Source organism: Pyxicephalus adspersus, chromosome 3 (assembly GCF_032062135.1).
Source record: "Pyxicephalus adspersus chromosome 3, UCB_Pads_2.0, whole genome shotgun sequence".
NCBI lineage: Eukaryota > Metazoa > Chordata > Amphibia > Anura > Pyxicephalidae > Pyxicephalus > Pyxicephalus adspersus.
This window is the reverse complement of record NC_092860.1, coordinates 103,508,965-103,534,294: the sequence shown is the minus strand read 5'-3', so window position 1 is coordinate 103,534,294 and position 25,330 is coordinate 103,508,965. Positions and strand designations below refer to the sequence as shown.

Genomic DNA, 25,330 nt, shown 5'->3' with positions numbered 1-25,330 from the left:
CATTAGAGTGCAAAACAAAAAAGAGCACTTGTTAGGTCTAATCTACATAGATGTCCAAGGTTCCAAGTAACTGTAAAGAGGTTTACGAAGTTAGGTCTTTCATTTCCATTTAGTTGTAATTCCTTTTAAAAGCAGCATATTCTGTTTAGCAGTTTTTTCCATGTATGCCCTAATTAAAATTGGTTTAAATGCATAGCACAAATAAACTGTAATATTACAGGAAGCCTAAGAGCAATATGGGGCTTTTATTTCTGAGCAGTCTCTCGCAATTTTAGTTGTGTGGATGCAATAAATTCTAGTTGTTGGGGTTACAAAAATGTTTGTGTTGACAAAATTCCTAAGAAAACTGTGACCTTTTGTAAAAATTAGCTATTGTGTTTAAATGCATTTGAGCAGATGGGGAAAGCAAAATTAAGGTGGTTTATGATATTACAATTGTAATGGTCTTTAGATAACTCCTGAAGGACCAGGAAGCTCCTCTCAATTTGCCTGGACCAATAAAATGCAAGCCCTAGCATTATTTGTACCCCTTGGTAACCTGGGTGAGGAGGTTAGTGCCTGCAATGGACTGTGAAGAGGGTAATTTTTTTTTTCACTTTAGTTCCACATAAATTTGTTCTGTATATAGGATGGTAAGATTCTGCAATAATGGTTAGTAAAATTCTTGAAAAGTATACAATTCTCATAGATAGAATTTGAATATTTTCTCAACTAATTTTTTTCACAGATTATAATTAAAGTAGAATTTCAACCAGAACTTGTTATTGTTGGAAACAAGATGTTCTGGATGTTTATCAGGACACGGGCAATGAAGAAAAACTTGCATGGCTTTATGCTTTCCTGCACAACTATTTTTTTTCCTTTAATAATAACAAGGGATACACAAGTGAGATATGACAGAACATTACCAAATTCCCTTAACAAGGTTGCAGGACTGGAACCGGGTCGTTAAGCAAGGAGCATTTGTACCTATCTCTCCTTGTTCCCGCTGGTCTATTATGTAATGTAAAATCGGATGAATTTATCAGGGAGTCAAACAATATAAAGGAGAAACCATAGTATGGAGAAGTGTGGAACACTTGCAAAATTTTAAGATATAGGCTGTCAGGAATACAGCACCAGAACCCCATTGAAGACACACATCCTTACCAGCTCCTCTTTCAGACCTCAAGAACAGGCCATTGCTTAACTGTTGCACACTCCCTTCCATGACCCATGTCCAGCCCCTAAGGACAAAGTCCATCAATTGGATGGGGAAAAGGGAATCATCACATGACCAGAAGCAGGAAGCGTGGATAGTCTTTCCTTACTATCCTGTTTCTGCTTTCACATAGTGGTGTTGAGTACCCAGGCAAGTATTCCAACACTGGGACAATGTTGGGCGGGCTAACCTGGGGTCCATGATCAGGCCTCACAGATTGGTTCGGCTCAGTACAGCTATACTGGTTGTCCCAGTCTGATGGCCGCCCTATTACTTTAAAACATGTTTTCTTTTTTTTTTAGGACCACAAAAGACATTTTCTTCTCCACAGCACCATACACCCTACGAAATGAAAAACTTGTTAACATGATTGGAAACTTTAGATCACTACACAGGAAGTTACAAGGAACTGGTTTTCTGGACGGTTCCTCAGGTATTTTTCTGTAGCTGCAGAAAATGTTCTTTGCCTCGAAAAAGAAAGTAATGCAGCTTCCACATCTATGCACTGGTAAACTGTAATATGAACAGTATATTAGCTATATATTAGCACTAATTGTTGTGACTAGGGAACTGTCAAATTATATTTAGTTGGAGTTACCCATTAATTCTGCTAAGCAACACTGACACCAACCATTAAAAAACTGAGAAAAACAAATGATCCGTTAAAGCAATTTATGGAACCACTGTGTTTTTTTTCTCTGGCAATAAAATAAGTTCAAGCTGCAACTCTTAATATTGACAAGGTAGAATACATAATACACTCTACAATCCAAAGGAATCTCATTTCTCATGTACAGGACTGCAAGGCACATACATAATTTTCCCTCATTTTTACATGGCAGGTGTATTCCCTGAAATAGAATTTTTAAAAATTCTGAGACAACTTAGAAATACTATAAAGTTAGCATTTTTTTCTGGTTAAAAACTGTAGAATTTCATGCAATCTTCTTAAAAAGTAATGTCACAGATTATGTACATACATCCTCTGATGCTTTTATGAAGCTTTAGTGGAAAACAAAAATACCCTGAACTAGAACACAATGAAGACAGTTATTGCTTTCCGCATAGGTTGCACCGTAAAGCTTTCAATACGCTGGGAAAACAGAACACATTTGTGTTCTAAATATAATACTAACTGTGGCCAAATCTTTGTTTGGGGAACAAAGCCATCTAAATTATTACACAGCTCTAACATTACGGCACCACTGTAATCAATTTTCTTTGCTTCAACCAGTTCAAGGCATTATGGGAAACAAATGTTGGTGTGTATCAAATCACACATATCTCTTGCAAATATAAATTATAAGCTGCCTATTATTTATATTGGTGTCTGAAGGAAAATGTGATATGTCAACACTTTGGAGAGGTGAGAAAGGGATTGGACTACAAAGTCCGTGTCCAGTGTGATTTAGTCATCAGTGCATACTGGACATTATATAGATATGTGTTCTTTAAAAGACAAGTCTGCTGATGGTGCTGAAACCTCCATCTCCACCACCACCACTTGGCCCGCAGCTTCCCGGTGGGTCATTGTCGTCAAATCCATTGGGTCTGAAGGAGCAGGAAGCAGATGCTGCTTGTAGAGCCCGCGCACGGGCATTTAGTTCCTGTTCCTGTGAAAACAAACACATGACTATTAAAAAGATATCTTTATTCATACTCTTCTGCAGTATCAATGCATCACTGAACAGTACAGTGATGGCTGCTATTAAGATATTTAATTAAAAGAACATTTAATTTGGAAAATTTAGACTTTTTATACTTCAGTAAATAATTAGTATGGTAATGTTTACCTTAAAAGGATATGTCTACCACCAATTTAACTACTGCTAATCCACTTCCCAAGATGAACTACCCATCCCTCTCACATCCAGCTACTTATTTTCCTTCATTGCTCAGAAGCTGCAGTTTACACCAATGTATACATATTCTGAAATAAAATCTCTTTTCCACTGGTTGCTGCTGCCCATGGATTTGAGTGGAGCCACATATGAAGAATGTAGATCATTAGTATACACTTTTATTTAAGCCTATGGGGAAGAAGGCAAAACTAGTTTAAAGAGAGTTCATTGCAGACAAAACACTATAGAAATCTTTGTTTTTAGCATTTAATACAGACCTCCCAAAAGCATAAACCTACCTACTGTTCCAACACCCCAGCACTCCATTCAGCCATCATGGGCAAAAGAAAAACCCTTCAGAAGCTACATGTTGCTGTAGTCATAGGTTACACAGGGCTGTAGACCACCCCCCTCTCTTGTTGAGACAATAATTGGTTTAAGGTATTACATGGATGCTTAAATGAGCAGCAGGGGAATGAAGGAAAGGCAAGTATTTGCTGCTGGATATGTGTTTGAATTGCAGGGCAGGCATGCGAGTAAAAACAATTAGTAGAGTAGATGTATTTGTACCTGTAAGTAGAGTTTATTGTCCTTTGTAATGGCATCCATCAGCTCCTTTTGAAGAGGTGGTTCCCCATTGACCCAATGTCCATTTACTGAACTAGGATGTAGATTACTTTCATCACTACAACTGTGCTTTTTATATAACAGCACATAAGCTGTGTCCTTTGGAAATCGATTAGTGATATTTAAAACAGACTGAAATGAAGTAAATGTCACTCGGCTATCATTAAACAGAAACCAATCTTTAGGCATGTCATTACATGCAGTGTCATTCCCAACAACAGAGTTGGACGTCTCTTTGTTCACTAAAGGACCTTGGTATGCTTTCTCATGGCAGAAATATCGCGATGAACTAGTAACATTCCTTCCATATGAGTAGTAATGGCCACTTTCTGAAGAGGTACCAGAATGGACCACAACAGAGCTTAGTACATAAGGGACAAGCTGTGTGCAGCATAGATCCTCAATACCGGATGGTTTAAGCTTTTTAGCCAGGTTCTCACTGACATCAGGAACGTCTGTATCTAGAGTTCTATCTGCTGAACAAGCCATCGAGGTAGATCTCTCAACTGGCAATTTGAGTGCCAGTGGTATGGACACATTATCCAGGATTTTACGTCTCACATGACATTTAGGATCATATGAAAACCTTAATAGAGTTAAAATGAGGTATTCTGGTTCTTCTATTATATGCATAGTCTTTTCAGCGTTCTGGAGGGAAGCACACTTTTCACAATGATATCGATTCTCTCCATCAAGTATTTCTGGTGCAAGGAAATAGTTCAATAAATCCGTAACAGAGAGCGTTTTATCCTGATCAGCCTTTCTACACATGTCACTGTCAGGCTGCAATGTGTTATCGCATGCTGATGTATCCACAGAGGTTTTACAACTAGCCTGAAGTTTAGTAGACTCTCCACTGTTATCTTGTGCTGAATTATCAAAAACATTCTGAGCTTCGCCAGCAGGGGTAACGTCTATCTCTATGCAATCATCATCTTTCTCTTTTGGGGAGCAGATCATGCTTTGTGCAGGTGTATCAGAGGATGGACAGAAGGCCAGAGAAAGATCAGTGAAGGCTTCCATCTTCTGAGAAATGCTTCTACAGTTCAGGCAGCAAATGGTAGTCTGTAACTTTCCTCCAAACATGCCCTCTATTAAAGTTTTCTCTTCACAACCCCACACTGAGTTCTGCACCTGGGGAAGTACATCTGTGCTAAAACATTGTAACTATTACCATATATATACCCCATAAACGTTAAATCAAAATACATTTTGCTGTTAGGTTAGGCCAAAGTAAAAAAAGTACATTTATATATGTGAACTGTAACAGTAATCTACCTGTCTAAAAGAAAGCGGAGATACTCTGAGCAGTCTTGCTGGGATCGTGGTGTAAACCAAGGTGGTCTAGAAGCCTCAAAGAAAATCTGAGGAGCATAAGCTTCCCTCTACACAAAGAGAAATAAAGTTATTTTTTTCTTAGCTATGACTGATAAAAAGCAATAGTCAAGAATAATAAAAATATACCTGAGTGTGTGCCAAGAATGCAAAGAGGTGCTGCAGTTTTTTCATTAGTGAATTGCACCCGTTTAAATTAAGCGACATTACGTGCCTCCTGAAACTGAATACAGAATTAGATTACCAACCCATAATATTAAAATAGAGTTCCCAATTTTTTATTAACCTTCACTGAAAAGTAAAGAGTATATATCTGGACACAGTTTTTTTTTTATTTACTATTAGGGTGGCAAGGGATAAGTTACTATTGCTGTGTGTGTCTCAATTAGGGAGTTTCATCACCCTATGTATATTGGTAACCACTGGCACTGAGAAAGAGTCAGGGGAAATCCAAAATTTTTCAGCTCTTTGCAAAACAAGAAATGAGGGTAAATGTTCCAAATGGAACATGTTGGGAGATATCCTGTTTTGCCTATGGGGTAGAAAATGAAGCGACATGCCTAGTCCTTTTAGGGGTAGATGAAAAAAGTATCATGAACTAATATATCACAGATCTGTAATTGTGTACAATATGTAAGTAAATGTGATAAAACTTACTCTGTAGCCATAAAAAGTGCTTGCAGGACACTATTCATGTAACAGGTATTCCCTAGATTAATGAGACCGGTTTTTCCAGTTTCAGATTTCCCTGATAGCCTAGGTAAACATGATGCCAAAGCATTGGATTGCGATGTCCAGGCACTTTGGTTTAATATAAGTTTTACTTTATCTTCCGAGGGCTTTGGCAGGTCCTGCATAAAGAAGAATGAAAGAAAAGCAAACTGTCAACACATCTGCACATTTTATTTAAGCAATGCTTCATAAAATCATGGAATTCCCCATAATACCTTCCCTAGAAGGAAGATTTCAATAATAACTTTGATCATCATGCCAACAAAAATTCCTTAAAGAGTTTGCAAACAATCCTTCTTTGTTAATAAGCCAAAGTATTTCTCCCTTGTTTACTATATCTGACTATCCTGCCCCCTTTCTCTTTAAATGGAGAAACCAGGGTAACTTCATTTTACATATACTAATGAATGTGATTTAAATGTAGCTGGCTAAAGTACTATAACAACTAACATGCATAGTGTGACCTGAAACACAAAAGGTTAGTCACACGTTCGCTGCAATGTAAAGGCTGAACTATGTGGGTTCTTTGCATAATGTACTATTGTCCACAGTTATATGTAGAATGGATTTAATATTGTATAAGGTTATACAGCCCATACAATGTAGTTTTTTTTTTTTTTTGCCACACCATTACTAATTTTAATACAGTCTTATGTTTAGCTTTTCCACATACTGTGTTACACAGGTTTTCTGTAACACAAATAAGCCTTGATGTTTCATAACATTCTTGTGGTATACAAACTTTGCTTCTACATCTGGGATGGGCAACATGAGTAAAACTAGTATTAAACTAGGTGAAAAGTATTACATTTACAAACTGTTAACACAAGACTAATTGTCCGAGTTGTAGGTAATCAATCAATACAAAGAGAAATAGGAGAGCAGCAAGCTGCATTAAAAACAGTTTCTATGGGAAGGGTTCTGGTGTAGTGAGTAGGGCAGTGCACATGCAATAGGTAAACTAAAAGACAACTGTTGACATGAATATGTATTAGGTTCTATTGCTGTATGTAAGGTAAATGTTTAGATTCTTTAGGTGAAAAAAAAAAAAAAAAGTGTGCAGAAGCACCCCTAGGCGATCCAGAATAAATAGGAGCACAAAGCCTCCCGGGAGGCTCTTGGGTGCTCCTTCTGCGCATGCTTGAGCATCTCAGGCATGCGCAGAAGGAGCCTTTTCGTGAAAAAAATTTTCTTGTCCAATCTACGTCACCTGATCTCGCGCCTGTGTCGGGCGACGTAGGAAGAAGAATCAGGAAAAAGAGGCAAAGATGGCACCGCCTCAGTGACGGATACCGGGACGATGGGAAGACACCTCCAGACGGATCTACTGTGCTGCGGGAGTGAAGGTAAGTGGATTTTTTTTTGGTTTTAGGCACTTTTGAGTTTAGTTCCTTTTTATGTCCCAATGTGCTGCAACTATGAGCAATAAAACCCTCTTAGCCCTATCACTTACTGCATCCTTAGAGCCTTTTTTTTCCCACCACACATATTTACTGTATTTGTTTACCTCACAGCACAGTGGTAATTTTATCATCTATCAAACAAGAAAGTTTTCCACATGCACACAAGATACATTATCTTATTAGAATATTTACGAAAATTCAAATCTCAAATGTAGCTGTAATCTCTCAGCCTTTCTCAACTCTAAACTTGTCTTAAGGAACAACTAACTAGTTACATTAATGTATCTTTTACCTTAAGAGCTTCCAAGATAGGTTCATAAAGGTCTGGAAATCCAGAATAGTGATAGATCATGCAGTGCATCAGTTCGGAAAACTGAACAAGGAACGCTGAACTGGTTGGGAGGCTGTCACTTTTAAAAGACTGGACCAGGTTTACAACATGCGGCACAATCTTAAAGAAAACACAATTAAACATAAATTTGCAAAATATAATTATATACACACATACTGTATATGCAGCATAACCCCCCCCCTCCAAAAAAAAACACACAGCTATATAGAGCTACAGTAGGCAGTGTTAACCTATGGTTCCCATGGAATAAAGTATACCATACAAATTATATGTGCTTACTTGTCAACTTTCACATTATCATCATAATTCTAAATGCAAACTGGTAACCTAAACTCTGCTGATGTAGTGTAATCTCCAGGAGTAACAAAGCCATTAGAAGACTTCACCGGTTCCTCTGCCTTCTTTCTCCTTTTCTTATTTTATTACGCCAAAAAGTAGAATCTAGTAATAAAACTGCTATAGTGAATAAATCAATTTGCACACTTTGGATCTGTGAATTGCAGATTAGTCTGAAGTCTGGAAAATGGCACATTCAGGAGAAAAAACTCCTGATTTAGGAGAAACTTCACTGAAAATGTCTGCAACAGTTTTTATGCCTACTTTGCAATCCCACCTTCATAGCTCATCTCTTTTTAAAGATAGTTAGACCTTCTGCATCTCCTAGTATACCTTCATTGATACTAAGAAAGTAAGTGATAAAAATGCGTTTATTACAAGAGGCAAAAATTAAACTGCTATGGTTGAGATAAAGAAAATGCCAGCTTCATGCACATAAAATAATCCCTTTGAGAAAAATACAGTGATTAGAAGCAGAATCCATCACACACGTATCGATTTGCCAAATAATTATTTTTCTGATGAATCTTTTGGCCAATATTGCATGGATGGACAGAATAGGTAAGACATAATTCATTTATACAATCTGTTTAACCTAATACCTAAACCTTTTTAATTCTCATAGAGGGGTGGTCATTCGCTATCCTCTATTAGGTTATATGTGCTTGTGCTACTGAGCTTTGTGAACAGGCTTTAACCAATACAGTAGGTAATAGAGTATGGAAAATGTGCAGTTAATGTCGAAATACATTAACAGAACTAGTGTTATCTAGGTTGAAAATATGAAATTTTTAATATATAGTATTATATATAATTTTAATATATATATGTAATTTGAAATGCTACAGGCAATCTTGTCGACATGTATTTGTCAAAGCAGAAAAGGACTTTTAAAAGAAAACTTTTCCAAATAAAATCCACACTGTGTTCAAAGCAACCTTTATAATATATTTAAATGTAGCAAAACAATCTGAATTCATAGAAGAAAGTCCATACCACTATTCTGCTTGTGTCACCAAACACCACACTTTCTAAAAAATGATCCTTTAAAGCCCACGGGAAAACCAACAATTCATCCTACTGACCTCCACATCATTACAGGCCACTGTAGCAACATTAAGGTCAGGATGAGAAATCAGTGAGATGATGGATAGTTTTGGAAGTGTTGCTTTTCAAACTGGACTTTACAGAACCTATTTTTCAGGAGAAGACATTAGTGGCATATGCCACAAGACAGGTAAGTATATACTCTCTTCTATCATGTTTACTTGGCAGATTGATGAAGCACTCACAGCATTTCACAATGAAAGATGACTGAAACAAATGTGCACTATATAACAAATATACCCTGCTTGGTAGCCATAGAAGTGCTGTTGCAACAATATGAGCTAGCTCAAAATGGTTTTTAAAACACTTTATGATTGTATAAATTATGGTGTTACAAGTTGGTGCACATATACTTTGGATGAATAACTAACATTGTTTGCAAAACATACCATATGGAAAGCCTCTGGAGAATGCTGAAAGCTAAGCAGCATGTGTGAGAGCACTGCAAATGCTCCGGGCCTTACCAGTGGAAACCACAGTCTGTTGAATACCTGCAACAGGATTGTAAAATAAATATATATAGGTATAGATCATGTCTGTTATATACAGTATGCATGTACAAACTATCTATGCTTATTTTGGCACAAAACATTGTTGAAGCTAGATCTGACTGACTGAATCAATCCCAGATTAAGTGAACTTCACATGGGTTGGGGACTTTTTTGGCCAGGCAGTGAATATTGCAAACATAAAATAGGTGCATCACAAAAAAGTGAAAAGAATTAGAAAATCTTATTATCCATTTGTAACTTGGAATACACAGTCTAAAGCTACGTACACACTTGCAATTATTATCGTTGTTAAACGAACGACGAACGATCCTGCAGGATATCTACGAACGATCGTATAGCACCGATCCTGCACATACAGATAACGACACGATCGTTCGTAGATATTGTACACACAATAGATACGATCGTTTGAGCGATAGAGGGAGTGACGTGCACGACAGGAAGTGAACGAACGTTCGTTCGTCACGCATGCTCAGACCATGGACGATCAACGAACGATCGTACACACGAACGATGGCCAACGATCGTCGTCCAATCCGATCCGCCGGTCCGGTCATTCGTTTCCAACGACTTTCCTCGTTCGTCGGCGTTGTTACTTTTTTTACGAACGATTTTTGCCCAATCGATCGTTCGTCGTTCATTTTGAACGATAAAAATTGGAAGTGTGTACGCAGCTTTACAATAACCTTGTAAAGCTTTTACATATGTATCATAGTATTTTCTTTTCTCACTCTTAGTTTTATCAGCAGAAATCAATCCAACAGCTTCAAAGGAGTTAGATCATTAATACCTTTTGTTTGTTACTCAGTTAAGGTAAAAATGTACAATGCTGCTTAATCTTCTACAAGCATCGTAAAGCGGAACATCAAACACCATAATACCAAGATGTAAATGTCCTTGTAACTATCCTTAAACATACAATGATTTAGCTACAGATAACTGGTCATTCAAAACAATAACACCAGAAGCCTAATATTGTGTAGGTCCCCCTTGTGTCACTAAAACAGCCTGCCCTGTAGAGGCATGGACTCCACAACAATGCCCACACTCTGAAGGTGCTTTGTGGTATTGGCATCAAGATGTTAGCAGCACAGCATTTGGATCATGCTGCCTCTTCTTCCCATAACACATGCTGATGTCCAATCATGGGCTAGGGAAGAAGGGTTGGAGTCCTTTTTTATACCTCTAATCAATTTAGGATTCTTTTGTTTTTTAACAGAAAAAAAAAAAAAAAAAAAAAAAAAAAATAATAAACAAAAATTTAATATTTCTTCTTTGACAGTTTGATGTTCTGACCTGTGAACAAGGTGAAGTTTGGTTTTACAACTCTCCCATGTGTCATCTAATCATTCGAGACAAATTCATGTAAACATTCTCTGGCCTGGCAAAGATCTGCCAGATCTGAATATTTATAGACAGTAGTTTGCATGTACCAGGTTTATAGATGTTGTTAGCAAATAAAATAATAGATAAATAAGTTTGCTTTTTGGGAACCACAATAAAATACTTTAGTAAATACAGTACAAATCGAAAGGTCAGATCATACAGCATAAATATTAACATACATACCAGTTCAATTTTGAGCAAAGTGACATCAATTAGAATAGTAAATTTCTGGACTGTTGCCAGTCCCTTGAGCAGAGCAATCACCCATGTCTCCACATGCTGTGCTAGAGGCCAGGAAAGCCAGTCAATCATCCTGAAAGAGAAAGGACAGCATGTTCTAAGCACTGAGCTTCTCCAGCCACGAGATTCAGTAAATAGTTAGAGGTTTTGTCGAATGATAGACACACTAATGAGTTAGCCTAGTAAAGTAAAACAGTTATCTATTACTCAAACATTGCTGTACAGACTCTGAATAGCTAACATCCTATAAAATTCTTCATGTGATCATTAAGTGATAGCAGCCAGACAAAACAAGGAAAACAATGTCAGAAATAACATATGTACTAACCAAAACAACGTCTAAGATCCATGACCTTGATTCACACATATACAGTGTAGCAGAACATATTCATGGGCAAGCCAGGACCACAGAGGTCCAAAAATCAGATCTGCATTAATTACAACAGTACACTGCAAAATATTGTACTGTGAAATGCAATACACTGAAGAAAGCGTGTTGGAGTGCAAGTGAAAATGAATAGCACCACAGCAGCATTTGAGATGCATGCTGCAGTAATGTATGCAAGTAAGGCTATGTCCCCACAACACAAATATGTAAACAGATTTCTGCTCAAAGACCATAATGAATAGCAAAATAGTAGGAATGTTAACTAGTGAGGCGGGTGGGATTTATCCAGCACAGTCACCCACTTACCCCACAATTTTAAAAGTCAATTAGTTGGTGTGGCATTGCGCTTTAAGTACAGTTTTGCTGCAATTTTAACCACTTTCAACCAGCTTTCGATCATTGAATGTATGCAATTTACTCATAACAATGTGCACCCATCATTAGGAAATGTTTATATTAGATAGGACTTGTAAACAATTTATGTATCAATAGTACCCTGCACTCCGGCTGACATTTCATACCTGCAGAGAGCCTGAGTCATGCTTGCATCTTTCACATTAGGATCGGTGGTCAAACTTCGGATGAGAACAGTAATCATTTGTAAGGGAATGTGCTGCACAAGGCTCGCCAGAGCAACAGATGGTTCAAATGAAGCATCTAAAAACACAAAAAAAAGGTTTTCTATTTAAGATTAGAACACACATAAATTTAGTTCATTAAAACCACAACAAGAATTAAACACATAACTGTCTATACGGGCACATTCTTGGTGGGATTGTTACTCAATTACTTTCTCAAGTGTTTATATGATAAATATGAAATATGAATTATACACTGTATTTTGCCAACTTTTCAGGGAGTTTATATGGAATATGTTGGATATGGATCCACATGAAAACTTTCAGACAAATACATTTTTAGTTTTCAAACTTGAAAAAAAATGTATTAAAAAATAAAGTCTCCTGTTGGCCGTTTAGACAAGCATACTGCTCCTGGCTAGTTTACAGATATTCAAGTTGACGTACATCCCTACAAAATTAAATGTAAATGACTGGATATTCACTATAGTTTCTCATAGTCCTCAAGTTGATCCTCCTATTTAGTGCAGCCTGCCAAGTAAAATATTGACCTTGCTCTTCATTCTAGCTATTCTTATTGTGGTCCTGCCAAGTGCCACACAACCTTTCCAACAAAACATCCCAGCTGGGTCTTCTTGCTTTGCATGTGAGCCGTGGTCTTTTTTACACCTATAGATGGGGCATACTCATAGCAGGGAAGTTTTAATTGAAACCAGTAAAGATCATTGGAACAGAGATATGTAGAAATAGGGACCTATTTTTTTAGGGAAAGATTGCACCTTAATTCCCGAAGTTTTTAAACTCAAACAAATGTCAACTTGAAACAAACATGCCTAAACGAGTTTGATACCATCTGACACATACATAACACTGTATGAAAATCTTTACTTTATCTATTTGGTAAGTTAGAAGTCTTTTTACTAGATTTTTCTAGGCTGTTAGGTAACACAAAGGCTTTGGGGGGGACAACACCCTGTCGTGCTCTACTTCATTTTAGTAAGCACCGGTCAGAAGACATTGCATTTTCGCCCAACCATTCATCTTTGACAACATTGATTTGACGTGTGTATGCAGCCTTACGACTCCTTTCCATCCCCCCGCCTTAACTGGACGGTGAAAAGAGAACATCAGACTGAAAACTAATGTCTGGCTCCTGTTGCTGTCCCTCGCTACCCAATCAAACTTCAGTACTTGCTATTTAAGAAATACATTCAATTATGTATTAATAGATAGAGATCTGTAACATATGGACACTCATTAACACTTACCAGTGGAAGAAATAATAGCAAACACTTCTTGCAAAGATGGAAGTAAAGTGCATGGCTCAGCTTTCCAGATATTTTGTAGCAAACCACTAACTTTGGTAACTTGAGAAACATACTCCCTTAACTCTTTTTCCAGTGTAGAGATGCACTGAAAATGCCCAATTGTCCTTACAAGCTGCTGGCAAAACGCAATGGACATTTTACCCTTGGGCACACATTGCACAAAGTCACTTAGTAGTTCACTTAACCTAGCACATAGCGACGGCTCTGGTCTTTCACATACTATTCTCAATACTTCTACTTGCAAAACTGCAAATATGTCTAAAATAGATGGACAACTCATAATCAACTTGAGTCCACTGTGAATATAGTCAATGATAGCAACATCTTTGGGGTCTAAAGATCCGTAGCCTTCTTGCAAGAGGGTCAGAACAAAGCTTCTGTTGAAGAAATTTTCAAACTCAGCACGGTGATATCTTGCATAGGCGTCCAAAACTTGGTGCCCGACTTGTTTTTGAAAGTAGTCTTCTCCTTCTAATATCAAGCGAGTGGTGAGACTGAACATTGCCTTGCATTGCTCCTCGTTGATAGAGTTTTCTGCAGACTCCACAACTTTTTTAACAATAACTTTTTTCAGATTCAGAGGATGGTTAGAAGTCACCAAGCCTTCCAAAATCTTGTCCATTGTGATGCCAGATAGTTAGTTCCACATCTAAAAGAGAAATAAACCAGATATTAAAGCCAAAGTCCAGAAAACTCATTTAGTCTTACTATGTGTTTTCTAAATACCAGTGTGTTGTTATTTGTAGGTAGTATAACTGCTAAAATTCAACAGTCAGCGATCACAAACATGAATTTTGGGTGACAGTACCAATGTGGCCTGATATCCTGATATTGTTTAGTGATCCATCATGTTGGACCACCAAAAGATTGACATGAAAGACCTTTGTTGCTTGTTAATGGGGAGGATGCCTCTTGCTCATCCTTAACCCCCCCCCGCCATAGAAGAAAACAATGTGTAGAGTATCTTCCTGGAAACTATCAGCAACAATCATTTCCAATGAGAGCACAAGGACTGCAGGGATACCTACGTCAGGCAATCCTGGAAGGCTCCTGGGCGCTCCTTCTACGCATGCCCATAGTGAGATCAGCAATTTTTTTTTTCATCCTACGTCACGCGATTTTGCGACCGCTCCCGGAAGGTTGTCAGGATGACGCGAGACCAGATACCGGAGTGATCAGTTTGCCCTGCGGAATTGAAGGCAAGTGTGTTTTTGTTTTTTTTTTGTGTTTAGAGTATAGTTCCTCTTTAGGAGTGGAAGGTTTTACTCCATGGGGCATATTTATAAAATATTGATGGGATCGGTAACATTTACATTGTAAAACTCGGGAATGGTACATTCCCTGTACATTTGCTAGTAAGTTTAAATGATCAAGTTTGCCAGGGTCAATTTGGTTAATCACTGAATCACAAAATTGTAAGCTCTTCTGGGCAGGGTCCTCTCCTCCTCCTGTGTCACTGTCTGTATCTGTCTGTCATTAACAACTTCTTTTTAACCTCCTGGGTGGTTCATTTCTGTCCGGATTTATATGTCTAGGTGGTACATTGTTTTTTATGAAAATTTATTTTACAGTTTAATATATTAGTATGAGTATAAAAAAAGTTTGGAATAGAAAATCATCTCAAAATAATAATTTAAATAAATACATTTAATATTAAATTTATAATAAACTTTGACATAATTTTGTGTTTTAAACTTTATTATACTCATACTATTATATTATACTGTAAAATAAATTTTCATGAAGGACAATGTACTGCTTTAGACATAGGAATTCAGTGTATTTTATTTAATACAGTACACATATTTACAATAATTTAAATTTTCACCGCGCCCCTAGAGGCGGCTGGACATGGAATTCCAGGGGAACCTCAGCGCACTCGCCGGGGAACAGATCGAGGAAGAGGACGCAGCCAGAGAATGGCAGAAGACTGGAAGACACCGATAGGACCAGGTAAGTGTTTATTTTTTACTTTTTTAAGCTTCCAGCTTGTTTTTTTTACCCCTAGTCACAGTTGGATTTAGAGCTGTGTAATATGTTGGCCCTATATAAATCCTGTTTAATAATATTATTATTAGTAGTAATATCTCTACTTTTCTTTAAGATTTATATTGTAAACTTAACAGCCAAAAAATATAAACCCCACCATTACACAGCTGGTTCCCACTAGTGTATTGACACACACGCACTTCTATGCAGAAAAGTGTGCGGGACCTTTGTATTTTTAATAAAATAATTTAAATTGAAGGATAGACCGGAACCTCCTGGGACACATACGTCTTGTATTCATTTTGTGCTGGAATGGTGCACAACCTAATGGACTAGGAACAAGAAAGGATTGATGACTTTCCATTTAGAAAGTTTTTTTTTATTGATAATAGTTCTGTTTTAAAATGTCATCATTAGTTTTAAATCAGAAGCTTTCATTAAAATAATACCTGATGTTCCTGTAATTATAAAACTAGCTAAGCCACTTCCTGTTAGTGGTAAAAACTTCCTATTCCCTGTCTCACAATTAAACTAGCAGTGTCCAATGCTTCAACCGTATCTAAATTATTATTAATATATTTATATAGTGCCAACATATTACACAGTGCTGTATATTAAATAGGGGTTCCAAATGACAAATATAGTGACACAGGGGGAGGAGAGGACGCTGCCCCTTAGAGCTTACAATCGGTAGCTGCCCATAGACACGCCATGCCACCATCACCTATTTATTGTACAGCGCTGCATGATATGTTGGCGCTATATAAATCGTAATAATATTAATAACAATGCACTAAAATGTCAGCAATGACAGTGCAGGAGACCAGCAGCACCAGATACAACAGAAAACATCAATGTGTATGGAATCAGATAATGTCTATCAAACAATATTTTTGTGATTCCTTGTGTGGCCTGAAACCGATAACCCATCATGTATGAACAAGGCCGGCTACACAACACACCATGAATCATCTCATACCACAACAATTGTGTCACCGGCTGACATTGTAAGCATTTAATGAATTTGGTGTAATTTGTGGAGCTGGGAATACACACTGCCATTATCTGCAGGGATTGTGATAACACACACATATATATATATATATATATATATATATATATACACACATACACACACATTGTATATATACACACATCACACTATACAGAGCTCAGGCTTCCCCCGGATTACTAGGCGCCCACTGCTCCTCTGTATACACCGGATTATCAGCACACTTACTGGCCGGTCACAAGGTGTGCTGGGCGCCTTCTCTTTCGCTTTTCAGCTAGCGGCTTCCTATGGAGAAGCTCCTCTTTCTATTCCCGATAAGCGTCAGCTCTCAGCCATCCCTCACACAGGGCCGCCATGTTGCTCGGTAGCGGCTAGTTCCAATCCAGTACATGGACCTGGAAGTGACATCGGGCAGTGAACAGGAAGTGGGCGGGGCCTCGTACATGTAAGTTGAAGAAGAGCGGGTTAACTTTACCTCAGAGCCACTAGAAAATGACTCCCCTCACACGAAGAGGATACTATGATATGGAGGAGACAGGTGATGGCGTACACTGATGTTGTACGATACTATTACAGGGTGATATGAAGGGAGAACACAGGTGAAGGTGTACAATGCTTCTATTGCAGGTAATATGAAGGTAAGGCGGAGATAAGGAAACAGGAAGGGGGGCAGGTGAGAGGGTGCACAGCTTTCATTGCAGGGAGGCAAGCTATGAGTAACATTGTTATTATGGAAGGATTGTGAGGGTTCAGGAATAGGAGTACATGTGAGGAGTGTACTGCAGGGTATATATGTGTTCAGATAATAAGGTGCACTGCTATTATTGCTGTGTATAGGGGAGTATGAGAAGGGGGCACAGGTGTTGGGGTCACTGCTATTGTTGCAGGGTTATGTAAGTGGGGGGACAGGTGATGGGGTGCACAGGTCGTATGCACTGTATCATTGAGGTGGAAGAGAGGGCATTGGGTGCACAACTATTGCAGGGTTATATTGAAGTTTGGGAAGTGAGGCATGATGTAGGGGTTCAGTCAGAAGTGACATAGCTAGTATTATTGCAGGGGGATTTTTGAGCTCAGAATTATTAGTAGTATTAGTATATGGTGGTTCTGGAAAGGAGGGTGTAGACCAGTGGTCCCCAACCTTTTGGAACTCACAGACCACAAAATCTTTGGGCTCCGGATCATGCATGCGCAGGTAGCCGTGTGTCAGTCAAAGTGTAAGAAACTTTCCCCATAGTGACATCATGATGCCAGAACTCACCCACTCTCCCCTCGCAGGTCTAAACCTGTCTCCAGAGACAACCCGCCCACCTCCCTGAGGCTGCGATGCATACCGGAGACATGATCCCCAGCCCTGGCCAGTGCACCCCCCCCGTAATCTGGTATTTGGTGGCTGTAGGGTGTGATCCTGGGCTATTTCCTATTCAAATACTGACCACCTGAATACCCTGACCACTAAGGAATAAGGAGGTCCTTGTACTGGATGGGAAACAGTCTGCTCACAATAAACAGGCAATTTTCCATCCTTTGGAGCAGCGGTCGCCAACCTTTTTGGTCCCGCAGACTACTAAAATGACGGACTTTTCTGACTGCGCAAGCATGGAGAGTCGGTTGTCAATAAAAGGGGAGGAACCTCCCCCATAGTGATGTCATACCCCGCCCACTCTGTCATCACAGATCTGAGCCTGCGATGGGAGAGTGGGCGGGTTTTGTCGTGAAACACAGCCCGCCCACTTCCCTGAGCCAGGGATTTGCATGGGGGACGTGGTCCAAGGCCCTGGCCGGTGCATTCCCCTGGCGGGGTCCTTGTCCTGACCCCGCTCAGGGGTGCAGGCACCAGAGCCGTAGACCCCAAAAATCTTCTCGCGGACCACCGGTTGGCGACCACTGCTTTAGAGAGACGGTACGTTTACTGGATTGGAGCCAGGTTCTCCAGGAGGAGCCTAGGCTCAGGGCTCAGTGATTGGGTGTACAGAGGGGCGAATGGCTGTACTCTCCAGCAGCTTCTGTTGCCATAAACATCACTCTTCACCAGCCAGCTAGACCCATGTCACATGTTCAACTGAACAGACATTTTTAATATGGGCAAAACAAAGCACCTAACGTGACTTCTCCTTCCGTGGCTTAGTGTTTTTAGGCGTTATCATAGAATTGTTGTATTTAGCTGGACCAGGTGTAGTTCTATTTAGTTGTTTTCGTGTTTCACGTTTTACCGTACCTGCATGAAATAGACTGCACTGAATAAAAAGATGGCTACCGCAGCTTCATCAATTTTGTCTGTGTCAGCCTATTGGAGTATTGCCAAAGGGTAGAACAAAAATATATTACTGTGCAAGCCCACTGATGTCATCATCCTGGGGGGCTAGCAGGATAAGCTCAAAGTGAACCTGTCTGATAAACATTATTAATATTTAGAAACAGTATTTATATAATGTCAACATATTATGCAGCACTGTACATTAAATAAGGGTTGCAAATGATAGACAGATACAGGCATAGGTTGGGAAAGTATTACACAAAAACAAGGGGATATGGAATGGTGGGAAGTAGTGAGGGTTTTAGTAGACAGAAAAAGATGGGTAGGCAAGTTTTAAAAAAATGGGATTTGAGTGGTCTTTTAAATGAGCAGAAAGTAGGAGCAACAGCCAAAAAATATAGGAGGAGGAAGACCATTCCAGAGAGTCGGGGCAGCTATAGAAAAGTCTTGGAGCCCTGCATGTGATGAGGTACCAGGTCAGAAAGGTAAGTAGGACAAGAACTGTGGAGGGATTTGAAGGCAAAGTACAGGTGTTGCGCAGGTAAAAGTGACAGGACCTGAAAATGTTCTGAATACGGAGGGTAAATGAGAGGGCAGGATCAAAGGTGACGCCAGGACAATGTACCTGAGGGGTGGTACAAATAACAGTGTTGTTAACAGAAATGTGTGTGTGTACAGCATACAGATGGTACTGTAAATCGAAGGAGGAAATGAGATTACTGAGGGACGAGGTGTACAGAGAAGAGAACAGGTCCGAGGACCCTTGGGGAATACCAACAAGGAGTTGAGTAGGAGAGGAGGAATTAACAAAAGAAAGAAAAAAAAAAAGAAATGTGAAAGGAATGGTCAGACAGGTAGGAAGCAAACCAAGAGGAGACTTCCATTGCTTATATTTCCTAGAAATCATGGCTTAGAACCACCTGCCTCCCTATATTCAGGCACTGTCCCACAACAAGTACTCATATGTCTGACTTTTCTCTGGCTTTCCAGATCTGCATATTCTGGATCAGTGTTTAAAAGCTATTGAAGTCAGTGTCTTAATAAATCAGTAACATTTTCAAAATAAGGTCAGTGTCATAATAAATCAGTAACATTTTCAAAATAAGGTCACATCTCTCAATCCATTTGGTTTGCAATGATTTTTTAGGGTGTTTCATGGAGAATTCATGCAAATAGACCAATGGGTCCAATAGTGGTCAGGAGTGAACAACTCAAAGCTTGTGCCCAGGAGGTCAATGAACCAGACATAAAATCCAAGAGGTTAGAGAATTTGTGGTCTAGAGATCAGGTGGAGGTCAGTCCAGGCAGTAGATAAAAATGGTCAACGATGTAGATTCCAGCTATGGGAAAGTAACAGATTATGCTGTAATTGTGGCCATGTTTGCAGGAGAAAGTGCACTTTTATACAAGTACTGGCCAGTTAGGGATGAAAAGGTGTAGGGTTAGGTGAGGTCAGGGTAGCTAAGTGACAGAATCTTTTGGAGTATGCCCTTCTCTGCTGCCAGGCGAGGTGGAGTCTATTGCTGGTAGGGATATGGTATGTAGGAGTTGCATTGCTCTTGGCCAAACAGAACATGGGTGGTTTGTTCACTGCAGAGATTTACCAATCTATTTGTCTTAATAACCATCAAGAAACTGAATCAGAAATGATAAACACCCTAGAAAAGCTGGTAATGTTATCTTCTGTGAACTACTCATTAAAAAGCAACTATACTCAAAAACTAGTCTTTCAATTATTTATGTATTCTTACTTGCACTAAAATGTCAGTCTTCCGTGGTGGCACTGGCTGGGTCAGCTTGTATCCATGCAATATATAATGATTTCTGAAGTGTTTAGAAGTGGCTAGCTTGTGACTGGCAAGTTTACGTTATCTCCCTCTCCTGACCTTCTCCTCCACCCACTCCCCATCCCAATCTCTCTGCAGGCAGAGCTCACAGGCTGAGAACAAGCAGGAAGCAGCTGCAGGCGGAGCAGTTGCACTGAGTGACGTGAGAGTCCCAGGCAAATCTGCATAATAGGGGCAGTGGGAGTGGATTACAAACGCTCCCACCACGAATGGCATTTCCCAAATTGAACTTCTCTGCCTAGCCGGTGTAGAGACCTGAGGGTGTGGCCAAAACTCGTTTTTGATGTTTAAAGGTAAAAGCAAGCGGAAATAAAAAAAAAAAAGTAATTCAGATGAAAATAACTTTGGCTTATGTTATCTATAAACCAAAGCTGATTTTTTGAGTATAGGTACGCTTTAACCCCTCATCCTTATGTAAGAGAGAGGTCTAGGGTGACAACTCCACTTCTCTTTAGGTACAGTGCACAAGTAGTTGTTGTTACTTGATAAATGAAGGGAAAATCTGAAAAATATATGATCCAAAATAATAAAAAAATCCCAAGTTCTTAAAACCTTTTTACTTAAAGAGTAAAAAAACTCAAAAACGACCCAAAAAAAAAAAAAAAAAAACCACCTTCGATCCGCCCAGAAGGTTAATCTATCGGGTCCTGCGTCTCCTTGGCATCCTTCGGGCTGGCGCCCTAGGCGCCGCCATTTTCTCTCTTCCGGGTTCTTCCTATGTCACCCGACGCAGGTGCGAAATCAGGTGACGTAGATGGGGAAAAAATCTTGCTGATTTCACTGCGCATGTGTGAGATTGACAATTTCTTTCTCTTTTGGCAAAAGGGCACCTGTGCTTTCTCCAGCAGCCAAGAGCATTCTGGGATGCATGAGGTAGGTATCCCGGGAGACTCTGTGCTCTCATTCATTCTTGATTGTGTAGGCGATCGAGAATAAAGGGTGTGGCGCTGTACCCTGTTTTTTTTTTTTATTTTCTACCCCTTTATATAAAGTGAACATTCTGAGTTTAGGTGCACTTTAGCAACTCGACCCTAAAACTTTTAAATTAAACCATTCAACCCCCCCTATATGTTTAATCCCTTACAACAATGAAGAATATTTCAGATTTTCTATGAAGGATGTGTATACTAGACAGCATGAGGATGAAATTTGATTTAACTTGATTTTGCCATTTATATATCTAGAAAAAAATATTAAATTTTATTGAATTAAAAAAGAAGAAAATGTGTGTGTTTGCAATAGGCCAGGAGCTATATCACTCACAGTCACTGTAACCTCCCACATTAATCCCTGTCTTTTTTCTGCTTGCCCACTGTCAAAGTTTTGAACGGTAGATGAAGCTTTTTTTTTTGTCTTTTGTTTTTTTTTGCTTTGTTTGTTATGCCAAATTCTCACATACATAAATGGATGTATTTGTAACCCAAGCCATTTATATTGAGTATGTATGTAATTCATCAATGTCCATGCTTTACTTTGCCATGCAGAATCTGAATAGACTTTATTTTTATTTAAATACATATATTACAAAGGCCTATTTTTTAGATTCTGAAGGTGAACAGATTGAACATTGATTTACCTCCATTGCCCTCACTTTACACCAAAATACTATATAAAACAAAGACTATATTGCTTGGGTAACTGAAAAGGTTCTAGACTCATAATGCCAGCAAGCTTTGGATCTCAGTAAATCAGACTTTTGATGAACAATGAGATTACTATTAGAATAAAATGGATAATTGCCAGCACATTTGGAAGAATTGATCACATAAATATTATTATATATGGTATAGATTTTCTAATATTCTTTTTTGGTTATACTAAGCATGTCTGTCAGTTAAACATTATACCATCGGCATTATATTTTATTATATATATAAATATATATATATTTTTGGGGCATAAAAAAAATTAAATGTATTTGTTATCTTACAGTGCCCTCTGGTGGCTGTTATATATATTACTTAACGGCAGTATGCAGCAGTTTATTGTAAGTGATGTTCTAAATACACCAGTATTATTATTGATAAACAGGATTTATATAGCGCCAACATATAATGCAGCGCTGTACATTAAATAGGGGTTGCAAATGACAGACAGTGACATAGAAGGAGGAGGAGAGGACCCAGCCCGAAAGAACTTACAATCTAGGAGGTGGGGGAAGTAACACACAATAGGAGGGGAAGTCATGTGTTATAGAGGTAATCCACTTTTTTCATCATGGTACATTTTTTTTTTTTGTTGTTTATATGTGTTTGACGTGTTATTTTACATTGCTAAGTGTATTGTGAGAAGTTAAAGCGGAACTGTCATGAAAACAAAAAAAAAATAAAAATAAACGTTACCTTTACAGGATATGTGATGTATGTATTCTAGAAGGCTGTGGATTTCCACTTCAGTCTCCACTGCCATGGCTGGGTTCTAGGTTCTTACATTACAACATCATACAATACATGTAAAATAGGAGATAATTATTGTATTAAACATCCAATGCACTGAAACGTATTGAATTGTTAATAAAATCTATTTATCGAATCGCCAACACCATGTGATGAAACATAATAATTATGAATAAACCATACCACAAAGATTTGAAAAAGTAATATGACATTACAAAAGATTTGAAACAATGCCAAATAGGGTTAAAGTAATATATAGGGATGGTAAAGAAGGCTAAGAAACAGGAAAGGCCAAGGAACTACTGGGGAAAAAGTGTACTGTAATGTAAGAAAATCAGAATATCAAAGAAAGGTTTTGTGAAAGCATAAAAACAAATAAAAATTTGGAAAAAAAAAGATAAATAACTGACTGGATACAAGAGAAAGGTTGTGTAATGTGCAGGAAATAACACAGGAGCAGGTAAGAAAATTTGATAAAAGTGCAAAAAAGCACTCCGTTAGGACATGCTCAGCCGGACACCTCAACAGGACAGTACTACTTTGGACATTTATAGAAATGGCAGGTATACTTTAAATTGATGCTAAAATTGGATAACTCAGGGGTGCAGTCAGCAGCTAGACTTTAATGAGCTTCTATATCCTAATATTTTTTTCTGCTAGAGAAGAAAATAAATTGCTAGCTAAATATTCCTATTTCCTAGGCTCAGTCTATTTCTAGACTCTCCCTAATGTTTTTTTGCAAAAGAGCAAAATACATCAAAACTTTAAAAAAGGGACTGCAAGATTTTTAGTTTTCCTCTGACATGATCTAAGTTGTAGTGCTGCAAGTATTAGCTCATATTAAGAGAGAGTCTTCATGGTGAGCCATAACACAAGATCTCTCCGAAATGATAGATAAACCTTTGGAGGAATGATATACCTCCTTGTGACTGTCAGATGGTTGCTATAAAAAGGGGGCAGATGGGCCTGAAATCATTGTCTTCCTGTGTTAGCAATGGTTAACCTCCACAGAAATACATTCAGCTATCAACTCTTTACATCAAACTGGCTTTATGTACACAGAAACTGCTGCTAAGTATATTGCAACTGAAAGAAACACTTACCAGATCATCAAGTAACCCACGGTGAGAGGTGGGTTTTCAGTGAAGAAGGCTTGTGGTCCTCCAATAGTGTCCACCAAGAACCAGGCTTGTCTCCTGAGGAGTCAGCTACAGAATTGTGTTGCCACCATTGCTCAATATTGGCAGCAGGTTAGTGTGAGTCCAAATGTATGCAAAGTGAGAAGACTTTTGGACAAAAAAGGTTAGCAAAGAAACTACTTCTTGCCAAGAAAAACATCAAGAACAGACTAAAATTCAGAGCAAGTATGTGACGGCAGAAGACTTGTGCAAATGTATTGTCTCTGATGAATCCTCATTCAGACTGCTTAAGACATCTAGACTGGAATTGATTTTCATGAGAAAGAAAAGGTGGACACTACGAGTGTTGTGTTATGCCAACAGCAAAGGTTTTTGAGACAATCCATGTGTGGGGTTGCTTCCTCTTCATGGAAATGGGCTTACTCACTATTCTGCCCAAGAACACTACTATAAATAAGAAATTGCGTCAAAATGCCCTCCAAGAGCATATTCTCCCAACTATCCAAGGGCAGTTTGGTCTGATGATGTGTCATTTCCAGCATGATGGAGCATCATGCCAAAAGAGAAAAAGTGATAATGAAGTGATTTAAATTTTTAAACCTGAAGCCAGAAAGCTCTCCAGATCCTAATCCCCTAAAGTATCTGTTGCTAATTCTCAAGAATTAGGTGGGCAAGAAAAAGCTCACAAACTGTGATCAACTTCAAGTACTAACAAGTCAAGAGTGGATCACCATCAGTCAGGATTTGACGCAAAAGCTGATATGTGGAATGCCAGAGCAAACTGCAGAATTTCAAATAACGGTTAACACTATACCAACTGACTCTTCTCTGAACCCAATGTAGGGATACATTCAAGATCTCAGTGCCTGCTTCAATACTCACGTCTTTCCTGTACAATCCTCACTCCTGACAGATTACAGGCAATCTACCCCAGTGATACGTGCTGGAGAGGTGGATACGATGTGCCATATATTTTGGACGTGTCCGAACCTAATCTGGAACTCCATGATCTCCAAGAGGGTTTGTTAAGGTTCTGATAACTTTTGATGTAGTTACACATTTGTTGAGCCTGCCCATACAGAGTCTTTTTGAGCTTGGTAAAAAATTAGCTTCCCATGTCCTGACAGCAACCAAATGTCCTATATCAAGGCATCCCCTTCTGGGATTTCTGACCTATATATGTTTTAAAGATATCCAGCTTATGGAACATCTTACAGCTAGGTTGCATCATCATATGGAGAAGTAGGAAATAGGGAGGAATGTCTCTCTGTGTACCTGTATTCATGAAGGGGTATATGTTGGCCTCCCTGTAAAGATTTTACTA

At 38.7% G+C, this 25,330-nt stretch overlaps 1 protein-coding gene across 1 annotated transcript; it reads right to left on the bottom strand.

Annotated features, from left to right (window-relative positions):
* Nucleotides 1–1,859: 1,859 nt before the first annotated feature.
* Nucleotides 1,860–16,753, bottom strand: USP38 (ubiquitin specific peptidase 38). Its single transcript, XM_072405867.1, is given in 11 exon segments — nucleotides 1,860–2,814; nucleotides 3,613–4,836; nucleotides 4,932–5,054; nucleotides 5,134–5,227; nucleotides 5,662–5,855; nucleotides 7,432–7,590; nucleotides 9,324–9,425; nucleotides 11,016–11,145; nucleotides 11,982–12,117; nucleotides 13,307–14,015; nucleotides 16,596–16,753. Coding segments are annotated over 10 exon segments (3,006 nt in total). The 5' UTR covers nucleotides 13,989–14,015; nucleotides 16,596–16,753; the 3' UTR covers nucleotides 1,860–2,652.
* Nucleotides 16,754–25,330: the final 8,577 nt, after the last annotated feature.